At 36.2% G+C, this 22315-nt stretch overlaps 3 protein-coding genes and 1 long non-coding RNA gene across 7 annotated transcripts; 3 read left to right on the forward strand and 1 right to left on the reverse strand.

The window, feature by feature from the left end:
- Positions 1 to 854: 854 nt before the first annotated feature.
- On the reverse strand, positions 855 to 1638 carry LOC129749525 (uncharacterized). 2 transcript variants are annotated; one of them, XR_008738068.1, is made up of 3 exons: positions 1506 to 1638; positions 1106 to 1450; positions 855 to 1047 (listed from the first exon to the last, which is right to left on the reverse strand). It is a non-coding gene; the product is annotated as an uncharacterized LOC129749525 (long non-coding RNA). The 2 variants fall into 2 exon arrangements; XR_008738069.1 differs by having other exon boundaries at positions 1106 to 1447; positions 1506 to 1582.
- Positions 1639 to 4502: 2864 nt separating this feature from the next.
- On the forward strand, positions 4503 to 9795 carry LOC129749520 (zinc finger protein 431-like). 3 transcript variants are annotated; one of them, XM_055744500.1, is made up of 6 exons: positions 4503 to 5082; positions 5155 to 5915; positions 6308 to 7295; positions 7354 to 7390; positions 7470 to 7760; positions 8877 to 9795. In XM_055744500.1, exons 2-6 carry the CDS (start codon positions 5172 to 5174, stop codon positions 8884 to 8886), a joined length of 2070 nt encoding a protein of 689 aa, XP_055600475.1. In that variant the 5' UTR covers positions 4503 to 5082; positions 5155 to 5171; the 3' UTR covers positions 8887 to 9795. The 3 variants fall into 3 exon arrangements, with proteins under 3 accessions (XP_055600475.1, XP_055600473.1, XP_055600474.1); XM_055744498.1 differs by lacking the exon at positions 8877 to 9795 and having other exon boundaries at positions 7470 to 8815; XM_055744499.1 differs by lacking the exons at positions 4503 to 5082; positions 8877 to 9795 and having other exon boundaries at positions 5089 to 5915; positions 7470 to 8815.
- Positions 9796 to 9848: 53 nt separating this feature from the next.
- On the forward strand, positions 9849 to 13590 carry LOC129749522 (zinc finger protein OZF-like). The gene is made up of 4 exons (XM_055744501.1): positions 9849 to 11866; positions 11938 to 13057; positions 13119 to 13155; positions 13214 to 13590. Exons 2-4 carry the CDS (start codon positions 11983 to 11985, stop codon positions 13548 to 13550), a joined length of 1449 nt encoding a protein of 482 aa, XP_055600476.1. The 5' UTR covers positions 9849 to 11866; positions 11938 to 11982; the 3' UTR covers positions 13551 to 13590.
- A 2757-nt stretch (positions 13591 to 16347) lies between these two features.
- LOC129749524 (40S ribosomal protein S16) lies at positions 16348 to 17644 on the forward strand. The gene is made up of 3 exons (XM_055744503.1): positions 16348 to 16459; positions 16542 to 16586; positions 17044 to 17644. The coding sequence occupies exons 1-3, from the start codon at positions 16451 to 16453 to the stop codon at positions 17434 to 17436; spliced, it is 447 nt and encodes a 148-aa protein (XP_055600478.1). The 5' UTR covers positions 16348 to 16450; the 3' UTR covers positions 17437 to 17644.
- The last annotated feature ends 4671 nt before the right edge of the window (positions 17645 to 22315 follow it).

The raw sequence follows: 22315 nt of genomic DNA on the forward strand, positions 1-22315 counted from the left end.
GATCGTTTGCTCTGTGCGATCCATTACAGTTCACACATTGAGGTTCGTCAGCAGAACAAATGTGTTCAAGCTCGCCCGTTCCATTGATGCATTTATTACATCTCACTTGACTTTTACATTGGCTTTTAATATGACCAATCCGCCAACATTGACCACATTGACGAACCGGAAAAATATATTTCTTTAATGGGTATAGTATTTTCTCAATTTCGATGTGTGTTGGTAGTTCGGTGCCAGAAAATGTAAATATTACAGTGTAAAGTGGTGTTTTTTTGTTATCAACATTTCGAATGATTCGACGGAATTCTAAAATATCAGGATTATCACGTTGCATCAACTTTCGCTTATCATAAGACACAGCATTAGCTAACTCTTCATCCTCAACTGTTGTTTCCACATAAGCAACTCCAAGGCACTCGACTAAGCGTTGCGGTATCACAAATCGGAGGTCATCGCCCTTTTTCTCTACCAGACAATTTGCAGACTCCTTTGTTCGCATCAAAATTTTTAACTTCTTCTTCGACATCGGCGTCGCACGAATGTAATCATTGCCAAACTTTTTTATCAAAGATTTGGCAATTTTGGCACAAGCTAACTGGTTTTCGGTTGATTCGGCGATCACTAAGTATGGTCCAGGATGTTTTTCGGGATATTTTCTAACCCGTTGAACCTTAACTTGGTTTTCCGGATTATCATCACCGGGGGTCATATTTCAGCTCCGAAGGAAGTATGAAAAATTAAGCGAAAAAAAAAGGGGTAAGTTTGGTTTGCTCACAGCTATTGAAAACACGATGCGATACGTACCGTAGCTCAAGTGAGACTGCATCAATCAGGAGTTTAGAAAAACCTATAGCTGTCATGATCATATATTTATTAATAATTTTGATTCCGAGTATAATATTTTACACAAATACATAATTTGTTATTAGTTTCAGCTAGTACAATGAATTGTCATGAATTTTGAGTACCTCCACGGTGGTCCACCAGCTAGAATCCAAATCTTCTTTGCTCGCTCTAAGAATGCCTGGGCGCAACTGGATTTTCCACCTAAAATACAAAAAGAAATCAGAACCGAAGGACTATTTTCAAACGATCGACAATTTACCATTTTAAATTACAGCTTTCAGAAAGGTTGCACGTTTCGAAGCAGGTATCCTTAAGCCTTCTCCTGGGCCGGAATCCATTCCAATCGGAGGTTTTCTGGAGGATAATTTTAGCAATTTCTCTGCCATCACCAGCTTTCAACGCGAGCACTTCAGCGGGATGAAGTTAAACATTGTTATCTCCTTCCTGGGTCAGAATCCGATCCGATCGATTTGAAGGAAGTTGGGTGGAGCAACTCCTCCGGAAATCCCCGCGCGAAAATTTTGAGTTCGACATAAGAGCTGATGTTCCCTTCTGGACCGGTAGGAATTTTCCTGGAGGAACTTCCACAGTTTGCAAAAAGCTGCTGAAATGAAAGACATATTACTCGACATGATTATCATAAATAAGAAATTACTTACCATTTCAACTCCTTCTACTGGGCGTGAAAAAAATGACCGTTGGAAAAAGTTTTCAGCTTTTGTTAGGTCAGTGTTGCCAGATCAATTGATTTTTCAATTTTTTTTGTCACTAATACTAATAACCAAAGAGCCGTTAAAATTGAAAATCATTGTTTTATAGGAATCTGATTCAAGTTGTGTTTATATACACTCATGATTGAATAGGTGTATGTGTGCAACCGGTACAATCAGCTGACTAAGCTGATGTACGTTTAGAGTTAAATACCTCAATTTATGCAACTAAACACAGCCCTACGCGCGGAATTGTGCGCTCAAGGTTTTAAAAGGGCCTGGGGGCCGCTTAACAAAATAAATGCTTGGAATGCTTGAAAGAATGCTTGGATTCCAAGCATTCTTCAAGCATTCCTCCCATTGAATTCAAGCATTAAATGGCCCAACCGATTCTACTTGAATCAGTTTTCCCGGTTCAGAATGACAGCTCAAGTTGACATCTATCATAGTTTTATTGTATTGGTGAGTAAAGTATGTGCTTATGTGTTAGTGCAATATGAATGCATATGTATGAGTGTGATCTAGAAAGCGCGTTGAAAATTGTTTTGTAATCAAAATTGATGAAAACGAAAATGCGTTTTAAATACTTTTTATTTATTTTCACTGACAAAACAAAATAGTTTGGAATCGACACAATTTTCTTTTTTTCATCGGAAATGTTTCTTTGCTGGCCACGTCTATTTCGCACAATCACCCCAATTGAATATTTTTTCCTTCCTTCATGCTGATCGTCTCCGGAACTTCAACAATCCGCTAGGTTCCGTGCTTCACATACTTCGAAGAAACGCATAATCGCAAACCTTGACCAAATCCGACTTGAACTGGTATCCAGAGATGGCCCCCGTGTGTACGCTGGAGGAAGAAATAAAAAAAAACAATTCAGCTCATCAAGTTGATAAAACTGAATTTGGTAAGACTACTTACAGTAGGTATGCGATGCTCGAGGTCGGAAAACTAACTCTGGATGTGGCATTGGCATTCCTCTGACAGGCCAGTTTTTGGAATTTAGGCGCCCACAATTTTCTCTCGGCAAGCACGTATGGTTGTTCATTTTTTTCGTCCCCAAACCACTGAAAAAGAAACGAAAACTTGGATTAAACTCGCACTAAATGGAATAATCTATCATAACTCACCATTATTCTATCCTCGCGTCGTTTAACTTCTCGAGTTGATTTCTTGCGTCTTGCTAGAGCCATGTCTTTCTGCACAAATGGAGAGAAAGAAAAACCGTTGCGATTTTTTCAGCTTTGCTTGAATCACTTATACTCACAAGTGAAAGTATTTATCTTTTACGTATGCCATGCACATGATTGAATTAATATATGTGCAATCGGTGCAATCAGCTGACTAGACTGATGCACGTTTAGAGTTAAAACCCAAATTTACAGCATTGAATACAACCCTACGCGCGGAATTGCTGGCTCAAGGGTTTAAAAGGGCCTGCGGGTAGCTTCGTTCAATCGTAAGTACACTGAACCTCGAAAATACCCAAACTTGAGAACTTTCCCCGCCAACCCGAATGAAACTCCCTCTCTACAGGTTTGGCTATTGGAGGCATAACCTAAAGTTAAACTCTTAAAGGAGAACTCATTCCCCAAAATCTGATACCGCAATAAAACGGAAATCAAAATAAAAAAAAATTACAGCAGGTAAGGGAATCACACCCATACCTGCAATGGCTCTGCGATTACCATCTCAGGATGCTAACCGCTCGACCACCGGAGAGTTGTTGAGAGAGGCAGCTACATCATCGTATATGCGAGACTTTCTGCGAATGAAGCGGGAATAAAAGTTATCCCCCAAAAAAAACAGTTCTTCGCTTTGAACTTACCCCCCAAACCTAAATCTGCCACGATGGAGGTAACAGAATCAGATGCGCTTACAACAAAAACCCACAAAAAAAAAACAGTTCTCCGCTTGAAGGACAAGTTTGGCGTATTGGCAAGCTGTGATTTTTTCACAAACTTAAGTTGTCAATCTTGAAATTAGGTTTGGCGGGTAGCAGTTCTCAAGTTTGGGTATTTTCGATTTTCAGTGTAGCGATTGGTTTTCGACTAGTTTCTGTCAAGTGGTCGTTGTTCAATGGGCTCATGTTTTGGTCGAAACAGGTCTGGTCGTTGTTCAACGGAGCAAGTTGAAATCGATCGAAACTAGTCGAAACCGATCCATATTTCCATCCATATTTCAACCTGTTTCGACTAACTTCCATTGAACACACATATTATTCAAAACGACGACTGTTGGTTCTGCTAGAGTGCCTATAAGAAGAGTGACGCCAACTGTCAAAATTGGAATAGCGATGAACTGTCAGTGTCATTCCAAACGAACAAATGACCTGTCAAATTCGGTCAAATTCAGCCTGAGAAAGGCTGAATTTGACAGCTGTCATTTGTTCGTTTGGAATGGCACTGACAGTTCATCGCTATTCCAATTTTGACAGTTGGCGTCACTCTTCTTATAGGCACTCTAAGTTCTGCGGGTTCGAAAAAGAAACTGCAGAGCATCTCTTATGCAACTGCTGCGCCCTCCTTAAGAGGAGAGAGCGTGTTCTTGGGGCGAAGTTAACAACCCGAATACGAAAATATTGTAACGCTTAAGCGCACAAGACATATGGTTGCATATCAGCCCTAAGAAGGTTATATCATACATCTTTGATATCATACCCGATTGGGATAAAATGCTTAGTCAGCAATCAACTGTCACTTCAACCCATACACAGTAAACGAAAATTACCGAGTTCGGTAATTTTTTTACCGAAATCCTAACATGTGTAAATCGGTAAACTGTTCGGTAATTTTTTCGGTAAAAAATAAACGAACATCGGTAAATCGATTCTTTATTTACCGATGTTCGTTTATTTTTTACCGAAAAAATTACCGAACAGTTTACCGATTTACACATGTTAGGATTTCGGTAAAAAAATTACCGAACTCGGTAATTTTCGTTTACTGTGTAGTGCAGGTGAGCCTGGTAGCATACAGTAACGCGGGGTAATTACCCTACAAGGAACAAAAACTCCACATCGTAGTTAAAAATAGAAAATTAACGAAAAGTCACCGTAAACATCCGTTATTGTCGGAACCGTATCTCTTTTACAGTTATTGGATAGATTACAAGTAAATTTAACATTCTGCATTAAAAGTTTGCAGAAATAGTTGACAGTATTGTTGTAATAGCCACCGTCCCCACTTACCCCGCGTCCCCACTTACCCCGGTGTACCTTATGTATTTTTGATAAGCAACGAAAAATACAAACCTAGGTAATTAATATTCTCATTTAAATGAGTGCATTTTTTATTGATTTTCCTGAAAAAAAACCTTTTAATTAGATGTTTCCAAATTTCAAAAAAAAATTCTCGTTCGGGCAAAGCGAGCAACTGTTTCGTGAAATGTTGCTCGGGAAAAATGCTATAAGACCTTTTGAAATTTTTCGGCCAGATCATAATAAAAGTTCAGTGGGCTGCGGTGTTCAGATTTCAGATCGTTAAAATAAAATTTTCAAAATTACCACATACACCACACAAAAGTAAGACTATAATCATCATTGAAATTAATTAGTTTTCTAAAAAATAATTCTTTTTTGAACCATTTGCCGAAGCTCACCAAATTTGTCAAATGAATTCCAAAATTCAATGGAAATGTCGAGTGTGTTTTGTAGATACGCGCGACCTGGAGACGCAAAGCATATATTCATATCCGGATTCGAATCAAAGCTTGAACTTTCATAGCATGCTGGCTACCATTTGTTCCGATGTGTTCAAAAGTTCAAATGACCAGAATAATGTTCAGGACCAGGACCAAATTCTGCAAGAGGCTTTCGGATTACCTGAAAACCTATGCAAGGAATGCTGCAAACGTGTTGAAAACGCATTTCAATTGGTGGAGCTTTGTACAGAGACCAATCTTCGATTTTGGAGAATATTATTTAAAGATAAGCAAGAAACAACTACTATTGCTGGTAGATATAATAAGAAACCTGTTCTGGAGGAAGTTGAATTACTTAACGAAGCTGAATGTTCTGGCACAGAGAATATTGATAAATCAGGTCACGGGAGCTCTGACGATTTTTTAGATTCTAAACTTGCAATTATTGAAAAAACTCAAAATGACTCAGATCTCGAACAATTCGATAGAGATGAATCAGAATTAGGAAAAGAACTTCCGCTTCGTGTAACTCGGTCGAGATGTCCAAATCTTAAATGTGACATATGTCCGTTCGAAACGAAGCTTCACAAAACATTGCAGGATCACATGAAAGAATGTCACGGGGCGAAAGTGATTAACTGTGAGCAATGTGATATGGTTTTCGTATCAGAGGACAAATTCGAAGCTCACGTGGAGTCACATTCCCAAACGAAGGTAAGTTTGTTTGTTTATAGAGTTTAACTTCTAGTTCATTCGTCTTTACAGTTGATCGTGACCTTCGAATCTGCTACTCATAGCTTTGAAAGAATTTCCTCTTTTTCGGTCAATATAAGCTTGTCTCGGTTTTCCATTTTTGACTTCAAATCTGATCATAGTATCGATCCAGATTCGAATATCATGTTTCAGTCACTTTCTGGTCTCCAGGATATAATAGGGACAATTTTGTGATATATTTTAATTAAGTACATAGGTAGTCAATCTTCGAATCTAGTTCATAATTTCTGTAAGTCAATAATTTTGTGCGATGAGCAAATTTAGGATAGAATGATAGCTAGGACAATATCCCTTTAGTATTATTGTTTACTATTTTTATATCTCATTCGCAGGACACCCAGCAAAATAAAAACTCTTTTGGTGACTCTAGCTCCAAATTACACCATGCTGTTAAAGTACATCGTAAATCGTCAGCAATCAAAAATAAAACAACCGAAAGAACTTGGCCGTGTTTACGGTGTGATATTTGTCCATATGAATCTATGTTCCCTCAAAAAGTACAAGATCATATTAGATTTCTTCACGCTGAGCAAACGATAGGATGTGATAAATGTCCGTTGGTTTTCCTGGAACAAAAGAAAATGGAACATCATAAAACCTTGCATACATCCGGGCGCTTCTACGAGTGTTATCTATGCCCGAAAACATTTTCTGCGCCGATTGCAGTGCGATCTCATTTGGAAACCACCCATTCTTTTCCTCGACAAGAAGCAAAAACTGGCATCAAACAACTCAAACAATATGGAAACCTCAAAATCGAAGAGATTGCTCGAGCCGCAGCCAACAATGCTGAATGGCAATGGATAGGATGCGATTTTTGTGATTTCCAATCAAAATATCCCCGAACTATGCAGACTCATTTGAAGAATAATCACGATGCAAATATCTTGCAGTGCAATACATGTGAACTAGTCTTCGCCACCCAAGAGAAACTTGACCGACACATGGATCTTCATGAAAAGGGTACCATCTACCAGTGTCATCTATGCCCTAAAGCATGGGCCACTATGGATTCCCTACGATATCACTTGCGCAGAGTACATTCTAAAAATAAATCTTTACACGAAAGAGCAAGAGAGTTTCTTTGCTCCATCTGTGGTCGGGCTTTTGAAAACGTAAGTTCACTCAATGTTCATGCGATCCGACATACTGGAGTAAAATCATCTTCCTGTCCGCAATGTCCGTTCAAAACCATCACTCGAGGATCGTTGAAGATGCATATGCTAACCCACACCAAAGAACGACGCTTCAAATGTGAACTGTGCGACAAAGCCTTCACGACCTCATTTAGCCTGAAATTGCATACGCGAACGCACACGGGTAAGAATATAATGTTGATTATACTCAACTTTTGTCTCATGGAAGTAAGCTTTTACAGGTGAACGCCCTTATTCATGTTCTTCCTGTGATAAAAGGTAAGTTTGTTTCATGTTTAGTAGATTTCAATTTTCTCTTTTCGTTTTAATTATCCTCACTTTTAATCTGCATGTTTAGTTTCTATACATCAGATCACCTCAAACGGCATGTTCGTTCTCACACGGGTGATAAACCGTTCAAGTGTTTCTTTTGCGAGCGCAAGTTCTCCCAGAGCAACGATTTGGTCAAACACAGTCGGGTTCATTTTAACGGGAATCCTTATCCATGCGACCGGTGCGACGAAGCTTTCCGGTTACTGACCGAGCTGAGAAATCACTACAAGGTACATTTCTCTACCGACGGTACTCAGGAGCTTGCGGATGGTGCCGAAGAAGTCAAGTTCAATATTGTCAACATGTTACGATTGAGGTATGAGCTAGAGAAGAAGCGGGGCACTCTCCCGGTAATGGAAAGTCGTAATGATGGAGAATGATAACCGGAAATAAATAAGGTACACCAGGGTAAGTGTGGACGGGTTTTCGTATAGTTCAACTTTGAAAAATCATAAAAAAATCAGCAGTGGAGCAATTTTGATAAATTGACGATCAATGTGATGCAGAACATGTTTTTTACAAAAGCTGAAGAGATGAGCTCGATAGAAGCAAAGTAAAAAAGTTATCACGCAAATCGTTATGGACGGCTGGTGTCCTCACTTACCCCGCTTTATGGGGTAAGTGTGGACAGTAGATTTTCCCTTTGATTTCTCAGGAAATTTTCAAAAAAAATGTGTTTTCTTGGTTGAATACGTTACTTTATTGCTCGAACCGTCCAAAATTTTGAAAAAAGTTCATGATACTATAATTATAGTGTGTAATTTATGTTACAACACACGAGATCCGATTTCATCAAAAACACAGAACAAATAAGTACTTTACTCAAATTTTCATGATCCGAATGCTTAATATAGCTAAATAATACAACTCATAAAGGATGAAGGACAGAAAATTGAAAAAATGTGTAAACATCAAATCTTTTTAAAGCCGTCCACACTTACCCCAGGTAGGAGTTGGAGACAAAACTTTAATTTTTTGTAAGTTAACTCTTTTTTCTTCATTTTTAACCGCCGTTTCTTTTCCTAACTGGTTGTTTGGAATGTAAGGATTGTTTCAATGTAGAGTTTTTCATCGAGAGCCAGCTAGTTTAGGAGAAATTTGCAATTGAAAAAGATGCACATCAACTCGACATCGTAGTTGAAAATAGAAAATTCCGAAAAAGTCGCTGTAAACAACCGTTATTGTCTGAATCGTATCTTTTTCACAGTTATTGGATAGATTACAAGTAAATTGAACATTCTGCATCAAAAGTTTGAAAAAATAGTGCACAGTATTGTTTTTATAGCCATCGTCCACACTTACCCCGCGTCCACACTTACCCCGGTGTACCTTACTTTTTTTTTAACGATCGTCTACTGAACATCGATCATCCGAAAATTCTAGCTTTTGTGAATTTTATAAAGTTCTTTAATTTTTTTAATTGCTCTTCTAGATTAACATAGTCAACGAATGATGTCATGGTTGAGAAACTTCTAAACAAGAGAAGTCTTTTTTTTTGCTGATGGGGCAATCGAAATGTCAGATGGTAAGACAAGGATGTGATGGGCAGGTTTAGAAACGAAAGAGCAATATGCTAAAACTAGTACAAAAAGCTTAGCAACACCTGTCGGTGATATGGAGCTATCAACTTCGGTTAGAACCTCGTAAAACCCTTGGAAAATGAAGTGCCCTACTCCAACGTTTAACTGACATAAATGCTGCGAAGCTGCAAAAATGCAGGTTTCATTGGAATAGAGTGGTATAAAGATGAAATAAAAGGAAGTATGACATTTGGCATAAAGGCTATTTGACATAGTTGAGAGTGTAACTCCCCTCATTGACTGATTACATTTTCTTTATCTGGCAACCATGCCTTTGCATTGTATTCGTTTTGTTACCTTACGCATACATTCATATATCAAACAAATTTCAATGAAATTTACCGCGTGCTTTACTGTACGCCGATTAACACGTTCGTCGCCACGCTCATTTTGGTAGTTTTACCAGCCAGGCCCAAAGAAATTCTGGGAGCGAGAAAGAAAAGAGGAAGAGTTCCCAGATTTGCAACGTGTGGCTAAACTGAGCGGCTTCCTTGAGTAAGAGAGTGTCACCTGCTTTTTGATGTGACGGGGCCCCCAGGAAACACACCCGTCACCCGAAAATGGGTGCCGTGGCGACGAACGTGTTAATTACGAGTTTTATTAATATTCCGAGCCTCAACTTCCGTTAAATCTATCAGACATAACGGTCATTTGGCATGAGGATCGTCTTTTAATTTAGATTTTTCGTTTAGTCACGTCGAGATTTACTTTTCAGACAATGTTGCGTTTTTTCAAATATTCACCTTGATAGAAGGGTGGAAAAAATCACACCAGCTTCTCGGTAAGTTTTACCGTTTTATAATATTCCGTGTAAAGGCCCATTTACACTTCTCGTGAAAATGAACGTGAAAAATCTTATTGCATCAATAGCTCAGAACTACTTTTATTCCGATTCCCCCGCCATGATGAAATTTCCGCGATGGATGGGGAAACAAATTTAATCTCAATTTTTATTTTTACGTGGTATCTGAACGGCTCCTATTCCTTTAGGGTTTCGATTCGTTTTCTTGTTTCTAGTTTGCATTAAATATTTACTACGAATGGGCTTGTGATATATAGCTCAGTTGGCAAGCCTGTTGTCTCCTGAGCCGATGTCCGCGAGTTCGAGCCCAAGAGTAGGGGAGAATGAGGATACTTGATCCCTGGGGATACTTGATTCCTTATCTATATCTCGAAACTGGAATGTCTTACAAAGATCAAATGTTCTAGAAAAATGTGCCAATATGAGCAAAATAACAATGCTTGTAGTTTAAAATTTTTTAGCAAAATAATTGTTTGAGTAATTGAACTTTGTTTGAAAAATTTCTCACAATGTAACTTGAAGATCTTTTTTCATCACTTTAAAATGTTCCTTACATGGGAAAATTATGAAAAAAATATTTGTTCCAATGTATAAATCGTTCGAGCGTAAAATGAACTTCATACTGCCATATTTTCAAAGCAATGGAAAACTCTCAACTTTTTTCAGAAAAAGTTTTCTAAAATGTTGATTATGGGTACAATTGATCCCCTAGAGTTAGGTACAATTGATCCCCCTTCCAAACGGCATATTCTTGTTCTGAATTGATCGTTATGATTGCTGAATACGAAATTACTAATATTTATCCAAAAACTAATATTTATCAAACAATTGTCTGAAGATAAGAGCAAAAATAATTAATTTTCTCTTTATTATAAAAAATAGCGCCTTCAAGTATGCAATGTTTTTAGCGTTGAGACAAAGTTATAGAATTTTCATCTTATGTCTGCTATAAATTGTGAAATGAGAACAAACATGACCAAAAGAGTCAATTAACATTCTATCTTGGCGTTTTGTTTGATTTTTATACAAGGATCAGGGCTTACTGAATAAAAGATCAAGTCTCCTTCAATAGAGGATCAAGTCTCCCCTAACATCAGAAAAATCGCAATTTTTTTACTCATAAGAAAATGCCTCTAGCTCATCAACGGGTTCAAGTATCGTTCTAATTTTTGGAGCATAGAAACTTGAAGTTACAAGCTGTCAGAAAATATCAAAGTAGGCGAGTTGCTAAATTTTTCCAAAAAGATATGGTGAAAATAAGAAAAGGGGATCAAGTATCCCCACTCTCCCCTAAACATCGAACGCAGTTGTACCGGATAAGTTTTTCAATAACGATCCGCCAACTGCACCGTTAATAAAGTCGCAAATTTCATAAAAATGGTAAAACGACTATAAGGTATTTCCCGACTTGTCAACAGAACAGCTGATTTCTCATGTTTATAATTTTCGGCATCTGGTGGTAGGGTAAAAATAACAACAACACTACGCATGTTCAATGGTGCGATAGTAACGAAACCAAATTGACAGTGCAATATTAATGGTTATGCAAAATTCTTGATTTTTTAAACTAGCCTAAATTAAAAAATTGTAGGCATGACATACTTTGAAGGTAATGTTGATGTTATGTGATGTGATGTTAATTTGAATAAATTATATCTTATGAAGAAATAATTTAACAGTGCTAATATCCCAAGTTCAAAATGGCGACCAGTAGATGTTAACATTTTTCATAACAAAAACAAAATGCTACCCTACCACGATCCAAGGTGTGTATATATTCAGGAGGTGTTACCGAATATCGAATTCCCGATTCAGCCATTTTGGCTATGTAGGCTATGCAACTATGCGGAACTCATGAAGTTTGTTTACCAACAAACCACCGAAAAGCTGAGCAAAAAATAAACAAACTCATTGAGAGCCCCGCTCACTCCTCGCCAACTTACTGTGAAAGTCGGAGAACCTAGTGTATCAAAAGACCTTGCCACGATCTGTCTCAGGAAATACTCTATATAATCGAAAGAAGAAAAAAACTACGAATGTGTAATTTTCACGGACAAGACCATTTGAAATTGTATAGCCAAATCATAACAAAAGTATTTCTCGTATTTCAGGACAGGTGTTTATCGTATATTTAATGTAGTTAATGTTTCCGAATAATGAATCCCACAATTCGATGGAAGTGTCGAGTTTGCTTTCAAGATACCCGTAATCGGAAGACTAAGAGCATATATTCGTATCCTGATGTGAATCAAAACATAAACTTTTATAACATGTTGGCCACCGTTTGTTCCGATGTATTCAACAATTCAACTGCTCAGAACAATGTTCAGGATAAGCTCTTACAGGAGGCTTTCGGCCTGCCAGAAAACCTCTGTTCGGAATGCTGCAAACGCATTGAGAGCGCATTTGAGTTGGTTGAGCTTTGTACAGAAACAAATCGCCGATTTTGGGAAATATTGTTGAAAACTCAACGAGAAGCTAGCAATACGGTGGCGAACGCAACGACCAGTACTGGGAGTAGTCAACGTGAAGAATCTCTTCTGGAGGATGACGAAATATCGAAGGATGAATCCTCCGATACAGATACCGGACACATATCAGACGTCGATGAATCAGTTCAAAGTAACTCTCATGGGGATTTTTTCAACTCAGAAGTTTCAATTCCTAAGAATACAAAAAATCCTATTAAGCGTAAGATTCAGAAACCGGGAGAGAAAACAAGACGTTGGTTTAATTGCGAACTGTGTTCAGAAGAATATAAGTACCCACCGTATCTTCAAACTCACATGAACCAGAAACACAAGAATGAAGTAATCCAATGTGATCAGTGCGAGTTGTTGTTTTTCAACGAAAAAAAATTGGCACACCATAAAAGCCTCCATCTCACGGGCAAGGTTCACGAATGTGACTTCTGCAAAAGATGCTACCAAACGTCCAGCCAAATGGTTGGACACATTAGGAACGCACACCGGACCACGACTGAGCTCTTACTCTGCCCACATTGTGGCAAATGTCTAGCAAGCGAAAACGCTTACGCCGTTCACATTAGGAAGCATTCCGAATCGAACCGGGTCCACCGATGTCCGCAGTGTCCGTACAAATCTTTTACGGCTGGAAGATTGAACGATCACATGCTGACTCACACCAAGGAACTTCGTTTCGAGTGCGAACACTGCAAGTCACGATTCACCACGAGAAATGGATTGAAAAACCACATGGTCAAGCATACGGGTAAGAAGCACAGATCATTGAACAATATCTGTTAGGTATTTAAATTTCATTCATTCTTTAGGACAGAGACCCTACGCGTGTAGAATGTGCGATATGAGGTATTTTTTTCGTTCTATTTAATTATGGAATCAGATTTAATCATGATTTTCGTTCTAGGTTTTTAAGTTCGTCTACCAGAGATGTACACATTCGAACACACACAGGTGTAAGGCCGTATCTTTGCCCATACTGCGAAAGAAGATTTTCTCAAAGCACTGACCTTATCAAACACAGCCGAATTCATTTTGACGGGGACCCATATCCGTGCCATCAGTGTGATGCCAAATTTTCGAAAATGACGGAACTGCGTAATCATTATAAGGTACATTTCGAAAACAGGGAAGCCGATGGTACAGATAGCGGCGAGAGGGTATTCAAATTCAGTATTGTGGAAATGTTGCGGTTGAGATACGAGAAGGACAAAGCTGCAGGACGATTGCAACAAAGTGACTAGTGAGTCCGAGATAATTTTGCAATGAAAACAACAAAACGAATCAATTCTAGCTGTGTTCATTTGATCCGAATTCACAATATAGCCAGCGGTGTTTAAACTCGCCTCTGAAAGAATCATTCGGCTGATTTTTTCCGAGTTTAACTCGTTGTGTGCAGATTGATTTTATCTTCGTTCCAATCATGACGTGATTGCACACAAAACGAAGAGAACAGTTCCGAGTTGATGTTTTCCCCTCCTCGCAGGAATAAAATCACACCAATGAAACAACAGAACGAAGCTTGCCGTACACGAATGCTCACGAGCGATCGTTGCCCGACGGACCGAGTTAACATTCCTCGCACCCTTCTCTCGCTCGTTTCCCGTTCCCTTGTATCCATCACTTTTAGCCACGCCCCCATGCGTTGTCCGATTGATGTGTTCGGCTGCCGAACGAAAACGATTTTTTCTTTAATTCGCAGAACTGTTCGTTTGCTTCGCTGATGTTTCCCCCCCGATTGCTGTTTACTCCTGCCGAGTTTACCCGAAGCTTACTTCCTGATGCTTTCCGAGGTGAACTTTAGATAGCATCATTGCAGATTGAGTTTAACGAAATAAAATCGTTCTGCAAAGAAGGGCAAAGTGCGAGTATGTAGACTCGCGATTTTAACATCTCTGAATATAGCCCGTGCGAAAGTTTCCATTTGAATAATGTTGCGTTTTTCGGTAACTGGTTAGAAGATAAGCTACTTCGAACACTACTTGATTTCAGGGAACATACCACTAGCTTACTGCACCGGTTACTGCTCATGTCTAAGAACAAACTATAAACTTATATTCAGGTACTGTAAAGGACAGTCTGCTATGCCGATAAGAAGACTACTTGTAAAATATGGAACCTAACGGGGATTCTAAGTTAGATTACAAGAAAAACGCCCAAAAAACTTTGAATGGATACTACGAAGCTTGCATCGCGCTTACAAATCAAGAAGCCGTAACTGTGCAGTCAAGTTTCTTCCTCGGTGGTCCCGATCACTTTTTAATCAGACCCCGGCAATGTTATTCAAACCGTGTGGAGCACATCTCTTAGATTAAAGCTTTTTTTGACAGATTTAAGCTTTTTTCCTCAGATTTAAGCTTTTTTCCTCAGATTTAAGCTTCCATCCCCTCTCCTCTCAAGGCAAAAAAAGCTTAAATCTGAGGAAAAAGGTAACGTTGCCGGGTTCTGGTATCGTGTGACCAGAACCCGGCAACGTTACACGATTTGTTTATGTATCGTGTGACCAACATCTTCTAAATATGTGCTCGTGAATCTCGTTTTTAAACTTTTTTTCCTCAGATTTAAGGTTGTTTTGGCTTGATAGCAGAGGAGATGAAAGCTTAAATCTGAGGAAAAAAGCTTAAATCTGTAAAAAAAAGCTTAAATCTGAGAGATGAGCTCCACACGGTTTGAATTACATTGCCGGGGTCTGTGCTCCACACGGTTTGTATAACGTTGCCGGGATCTGTGTTGGCCACAACATAGGAAAATACTGTATCGTTGCAGGGATCTGGCTTTTTTTGCCTTGAGAGCATAGGAGATGAAAGCTTAAATCTGAAGAAAAAAGCTTTAATCTCAGGAAAAAAAAGCTTAAATCTGAGAGATATGCTCCAGGGATCCGCACCGTCTGCGCTCAACTCAATACCGGTGCGAAACTGAGCGCAAAACAGCAAAAAGTGCACTTCGGTATTGTCATTGACCTAAAGTAAATTTTGTAACCGACAGGCAGTTAATAAATTGCGAGTTGTATATTTTAGCAATGACTTACCTTTGTTTATGGTGATTAGAAGGGAAAACAGACTTACCGATCTACCGTTATTATCTCGTTGATTTTAAGGTGCTTCTTAACTTAACGTTTTATTCATACGCTTCAATGTTGTTTTCCAGAACCAAAATCGGTCTGCGCGCGCACCTGACGGGCTTTAGTAGCTTCATGCTTGCTTAATTTCATTGTAAGTTCCTCAATCGAGAGAACCCAGCTGCATTTAGTTCTACTATTGGCTAGCCGACACCTATTTTTTGCAGGGAGAGGCCGATATAATTCACTGAATATGATTCCTTTTACATAATATAGAATAAACACCGTTTTTCGGATACAAAAGGAAATTATTATTTTTTAATTAACTGAATCGACTCGATCACGCACAACGCCATTTTTCTTTTTCAAATAATCCAACGAGGGGTCTGTCGATGTATAATTATCGACAAATATATCGACTTTTCAAATTTTATCTCAAAATAACTTAATAATAATCCAAATAAATCACTTAAAATAAAATTAGTAACATTAACATTTTCAATGCAATTTATAGAAATTTATCACAACGAAAAAAAAAGAAAGATATGTTAATAAAATCTGTTTAAAGCCTTATGTCAAACGCAGTTAAATGAAATGATAAATATGTCCAATTCATTTTAAACATAAAAAAATAATAAATGATATGATTTGTCTTATTTATTGTAGTTTATCGGTTAAATAGTTAACATATTCCACAGCTTCATGTTTTCAAAATTGGAATTTTAACTTCCTCAGTATTTCTGCATGGTCACAGACATTGCAACTGTAGCATTTTATCAAATCTCAAATTTTGTTTTAAAAAATTTCACTATACCTGTTCTTACTGAATATGCATTCTTTGGAATGAAATTGATTATAAATGAGAAAGAAAAGGACAAAACAATTTCATCAAGTTAAAATTCAAAATTATTATTCACCGAATGACTCCTCTGAATTGAGCGTGCATTATTTGTTTACACAGGAAGTAGGTGAAGTTAGCCCTCCCATTTATCAACTGTGGTCTACAACTGACAGCTGCCAACTACAGTTCAGCGCCCTCTGTTCTACTTCCTTTCTTTTTCGAGTTTGTTGTGTACAGAGCTAAACATGCCCAAAGTGAGTGCCGGATTTTAAAACCCGAATTTAACCCTGTTTACCGTTAAAGAACCGTCCTACTGATAGTGCTTTTTCTTTCCAGACACCGAAGGAACCCGTCAACGCCGTCCAGGTCTTTGGACGCAAGGTAATTAACGATAAATTTTGAGTTTCCGGATAGCGTACCAGAAAACATTCAAACAAGTCTGACCACTAACATTGTTCATTTATAGTTCCTAAAGTTGTGAGTATGATGAGCTTCTAACTCGAACTGTGTCATTGGTAACTCGATTGTTCCGTGAAATGTAAAATGCCGGAGACGGGATTCACATAGAATTTGAGGTTAATGATTTCCTGTTAGGTTTCTTATTTTTTTGTTAGTTGTACAGTGCGGACCAAAATTATCGTGACAACGGCTTTGTTTGTTTTGAACTTTTTGATTTTAAAGTTTTTTGTTACATTGAATTTTATAAACTGGAATCTGCAACAAAAACCGGGTTTTTGCTTTTTCTACATCCAGTGGATATAAACGCTTGTTTGATGTTCTCATGTTTCCTTTTATATCAGACGCGCCCAATTTAAAACAATATTTTATTCTCTTGCAGAAAACCGCTACCGCCGTTGTTTACTGCAAGCGCGGCCGAGGTCTGCTCCGAGTCAACGGACGTCCTCTGGATCAGATCGAACCCAAGATCTTGCAGTACAAACTGCAGGAACCTCTGTTGCTGCTGGGCAAAGAAAAGTTTGCCGGTGTCGACATCCGCATCCGTGTGTCCGGTGGTGGTCATGTAGCCCAGATCTACGCGATCCGACAGGCCATCTCCAAGGCGCTGGTGTCTTTCTACCAGAAGTACGTTGATGAGGCCTCCCGTAAGGAACTGAAGGACATCCTGACCCAATACGACCGAACCCTGTTGGTTGCCGATCCCCGTCGTTGCGAACCCAAGAAGTTCGGAGGTCCAGGTGCCCGTGCCCGCTACCAGAAGTCTTACCGTTAAGCGTTCGACCCTTTTGTTCTGGTTTGCCGGGGAAGGGATGCTCTGTTACGGTACTATCGGAGGTATCTGCGTTTGCTTTTTGCCTGTTATTCGGGGCATGGCAACTAAGTTCGATAGTGCTTAACGTCAATACATTCTAAGACTACGCAGATAAGTAACATTGTATGAAAAGAAACATAAATTAAACGAAAGCTGGAGAAACTTTAAATAGTTGTACATTTTTTTTCTTGTAAACTACCCGAATATCGACTGTATGAAACTTTAACAATACTGATTTCATATTACCAATCTAGATTCACATATTTAGAATGCAAATTCAGTTAAATCAAGATTTAGTTAAACAATTCAGAAATCAGAAACCGATATCGAAAGTATTGATATTATAAATAAGTTTCATAATTCAGACTCGAACTTAAAATTCAGAACTCAGATTAAGAATACAAATTATCCGAAATTAAACCTCAAATTGCATCTTCAATTAACCTTCCCACGCCGTTCGGGGCAATATGACCCGAAGCAAACTTTAAAATCGTCACAACTCTTGAAAAAAAAATCGTTAAATATCGTTAAATCATTAAATATAGTAACATTTTACTATAACCACGAGATACACATCCTGTAGAAAAAGCAATTTCCGTTGACCAGCGGAAGTGCCCCCACTGACATGTCGAAAAAAAAAACGTAACACATTTGCAGTTCGGGTCAATATGACACGAGAGTTAGCACGCGTTCCCCTGATGACATATGTTAACCGATTTTCATGACTTCAGATTCATTAGTTAGGACATTTTTTCTAGTTTCTGAATTTAGTTGATGTAGCTTATCCGAACGTCTGGATTCTGCTCCGAACGAAAAAAAAAACCCGAAAAAGATGTCATTTCAGAATTCTCATATCTTCTAATCGCTTTGACGTATTGAAATTATTTTATATGTTTTGAATTTGTGAAAAATGAAGTAACAAATTAACGACAAAATGGAAAAAAAATTAACAAAACTGACAAAACATTGAAAAAACAATAGATGAAACAGTAAAAACTATCCACTTTGACCATTTTGGCCAAATTGACAAAATCGACAGAACTGACCAAATTAACAAAAATAACTAAAATGACAAAAATTACCAAACTGTTAAAATTGCCATATGTCAAAATTAACAAAACATATTGACGAAATTCATAAAACAGAAAAAATATTTATCCAAATGGATCAATTTGGCCACAATGACAAAATTGAATATAAAAAATTGAGAAAATTAAAGATAAAGATTAACTTAAAAAAAAAAACTGACAAAATTGAAAAAAATTATAAAAATGACAAAAATAACAAAAATGACAAAAAAAGCCAAAATGACAAAAATGTAAAAAAAACAAAAATGACAAAAATAACAAAAAATGACAAAAAATGACCAAAATAACCTAAATGAACAAAAATGACAAAAATGTTAAAAAAACAAAATTGACAAAAATGACAAAAATAATCAAAATAATCAAAAATGACAAAAAATGACAAAAATGTAAAAAAAAACAAAATTGACAAAAATGACAAGAAATGACAAAAAAGACAAAAATGACAAGAAATGACAAAAAAATGACAAAAAATTTTAAAAAATTATAAAAAATTACAAAAAATAACAAAAAATTACAAAAAATGAAAAAAAATTCCAAAAACAAAAAATGACAAAAAATGACAGAAATTGACAAAAATGACAAAAAAAGACAAAATTGCCAAAATTACACAAATGACACAAATGACAAAAATGACAAACATGACAAAAATGACAAAAATGACAAAAATGACAAAAATGACAAAAATGACAAAAATGACAAAAATGACAAAAATGACAAAAATGACAAAAATGACAAAAATGACAAAAATGACAAAAATGACAAAAATGACAAAAATGACAAAAATGACAAAAATGACAAAAATGACAAAAATGACAAAAATGACAAAAATGACAAAAATGACAAAAATGACAAAAATGACAAAAATGACAAAAATGACAAAAATGACAAAAATGACAAAAATGACAAAAATGACAAAAATGACAAAAATGACAAAAATGACAAAAATGACAAAAATGACAAAAATGACAAAAATGACAGAAATGACAAAAATGACAAAAATGACAAAAATGACAAAAATGACAAAAATGACAAAAATGACAAAAATGACAAGAAATGACAAAAATGACAAAAATGACAAAAATGACAAAAATGACAAAAATGACAAAAATGACAAAAATGACAAAAATGACAAAATTGACAAAAATGACAAAAAATGACAAAAAATGACAAAAAATGACAAAAATGACAGAAAAGACATAAATGATAAAAATGACAAAAATGTTAAAAATTGACATAAATGACAAAAATGACAAAAATGACAAAAATGACAAAAATGACAAAAATGACAAAAATGACAAAAATGACAAAAATGACAAAAATGACAAAAATGACAAAAATGACAAAAATGACAAAAATGACAAAAATGACAAAAATGACAAAAATGACAAAAATGACAAAAATGACAAAAATGACAGAAATGACAAAAATGACAAAAATGACAAAAATGACAAAAATGACAGAAATTACTAAAATTACTAAATTTACTAAAATTACAAAAATGTCAAAAATGTCAAAAATGACAAAAATGACGAAAATGTCGAAAATAACAAAATTTACGAAAATGACAAAAATTATAAGAAAGAAAAAATGAAAAACGAATGACAAAAATTACGAAACTTGGCAAAAATTGCTCAAACCTTAAAAATGATCAAAACGATAAAAACGATAGAAATGACAGAAATTACATAAAAGATAAAAATTTTACTTATTTTATAAATGCCCAACTTATTGACAAAATCGACATAACTTTATGACAAAATTGATGAAACATATTGAAAAATTAGATGAAACTGACCAAAATTATCCAAATCGACCATTTTGGCCAAATAGACTAAATTCACAAAATTGAAAAAAAAAAATTGACAAACTTAATTAATTTTTCTATATTGAAAAAATATACTAAAATGAAAAAATTCCAAAATTGAAAAAAATTAATACAATTGACAAATCAACATAATTTGGAAAATTGAGAAAATTTACAAAATTAACAATATTGACAAAAATGGCAAATACGACTTGATTGAAATATTGACATTTCAAAGACGTCAAAGATGCTGCATCGTATTTTACTTTAGCAGTTGTAATTTTACGCAATTATTTTTTTTAACATATTCGCTTCCTTCACTTGAGAGGTTGAATCATTTGAAACACATGGTTAGCCATCTTTTTTAAAAGTTGTATTCTTTATTTTTATAGCTATATTCTATTTTATAGATATTAGGTCATAATGTCATAGAAACGGGATCATACAAGATATTTCAAAATTCAGTCATTCAAAATCTCCTATTAGTTGCAAATTATATGACATATAATACTTTTATCCTATAAACAATATTAAATCTGAATTTCTCAAATTCATTTAGGATTTACTGCGTTCGAAATTCTTCAATCATTTTTCAGAATTTATAAATTTATAATTTACAGGCTGTAAGAAAGGCTATAATCCACTGTCAAGTGTATTAAATCGGGTTTTTTTTTGTGTTCAATTTTGTAAATAAATGTGAATTAAACATGATACATTAATTAATCATTCAAAGACAAAAGTAAAAACCTGAACTTTAAGCAGAAATATCAATATTTCATTAATAAATTTTTAAAAATTATCATCCCTGTGCATTTTTACACGACGGCTTTTGTGATCCGATCTCGTGCATTGATTTAGATCTAAATTTACACGCCTCAAAAATTACATCCTTGAAAAATATAAAACGTGATAGAATTTTACATAAAAATCGATGTTTCGTTTTCGTGCATCGTTTTCTTGCTGAATTTTTTCTTGTTGAATTTTTTCTTGCTGTTAACGACTGTTATCGAAACAAAAAAAAAAGTGGAATTTTGGCCTCACCTCACAGTTTTTAATTGTGTTTATATATTCTTTACTATTCTAAACATGTTTTAGTGATGTGTTTGCAACCTGAAATGTGGAAACTACTTCTTCCTCTCTCAAATAGGAAGGCTATCTTAAACGCCTGGATGTAGGCACTGATTACTGTCATTGAATACTTTTTTTCAACGAATTGTTTCTCAGTCCAAGAAATACCCCGAAACCAACACAGAAAAAAAATCTGAATCCTTAACGACACTGAAATTGAAAACCTTTATTATTACATGACATGGAACGCGATTTATTGATGTAAATTTACAAAATAAAAACTGTTGAATCCTTAACAGCACTGAATTCTAATGACACAAATATTACTTGACACGGAACGCGATTATTTGATGCAAATTTACATCACATATGATGTAAATAAAAAGAAGCATCACATACGACGGAATTTTCAGTGCGAATTAAATATTACACGTCTTAATATTTTACATGTCTTTCAAATTTTACACGTCTGTTGAGATTGCAGACGTGTAATATTCAAATCGCACTGAAAATTCCATCATATGTGATGCTTCTTTTTCGTTACATCATATGTGATGTAATTTTACAATTGTTTTTTGGTTACACGAAATTCTCAACAACACTGAATTGGAAATTTCTCAAAATTACACGACATGAAATATTACAATACACTGAACGTGATAATGTCATGTAAAATTATAAACTGTGAAGAACAAGACCAGACAAATGTGACAAAAACTGTTAAGTCGTGCGCCAAAGTATTTTCCCCGCGCGCGAGTAAGTTAATCGGTGTTGATGGTTCCCGGAGATATCCAAAAAGCAGGGATGCGGTTCTGGAAGCGGATCCACGGTGTTCAACATTGGATCCGGTACTTCGCGGAAAAAATTAAAGAAAAAAAAT

This window comes from Uranotaenia lowii, chromosome 2, assembly GCF_029784155.1.
Source record: "Uranotaenia lowii strain MFRU-FL chromosome 2, ASM2978415v1, whole genome shotgun sequence".
Lineage (NCBI taxonomy): Eukaryota > Metazoa > Arthropoda > Insecta > Diptera > Culicidae > Uranotaenia > Uranotaenia lowii.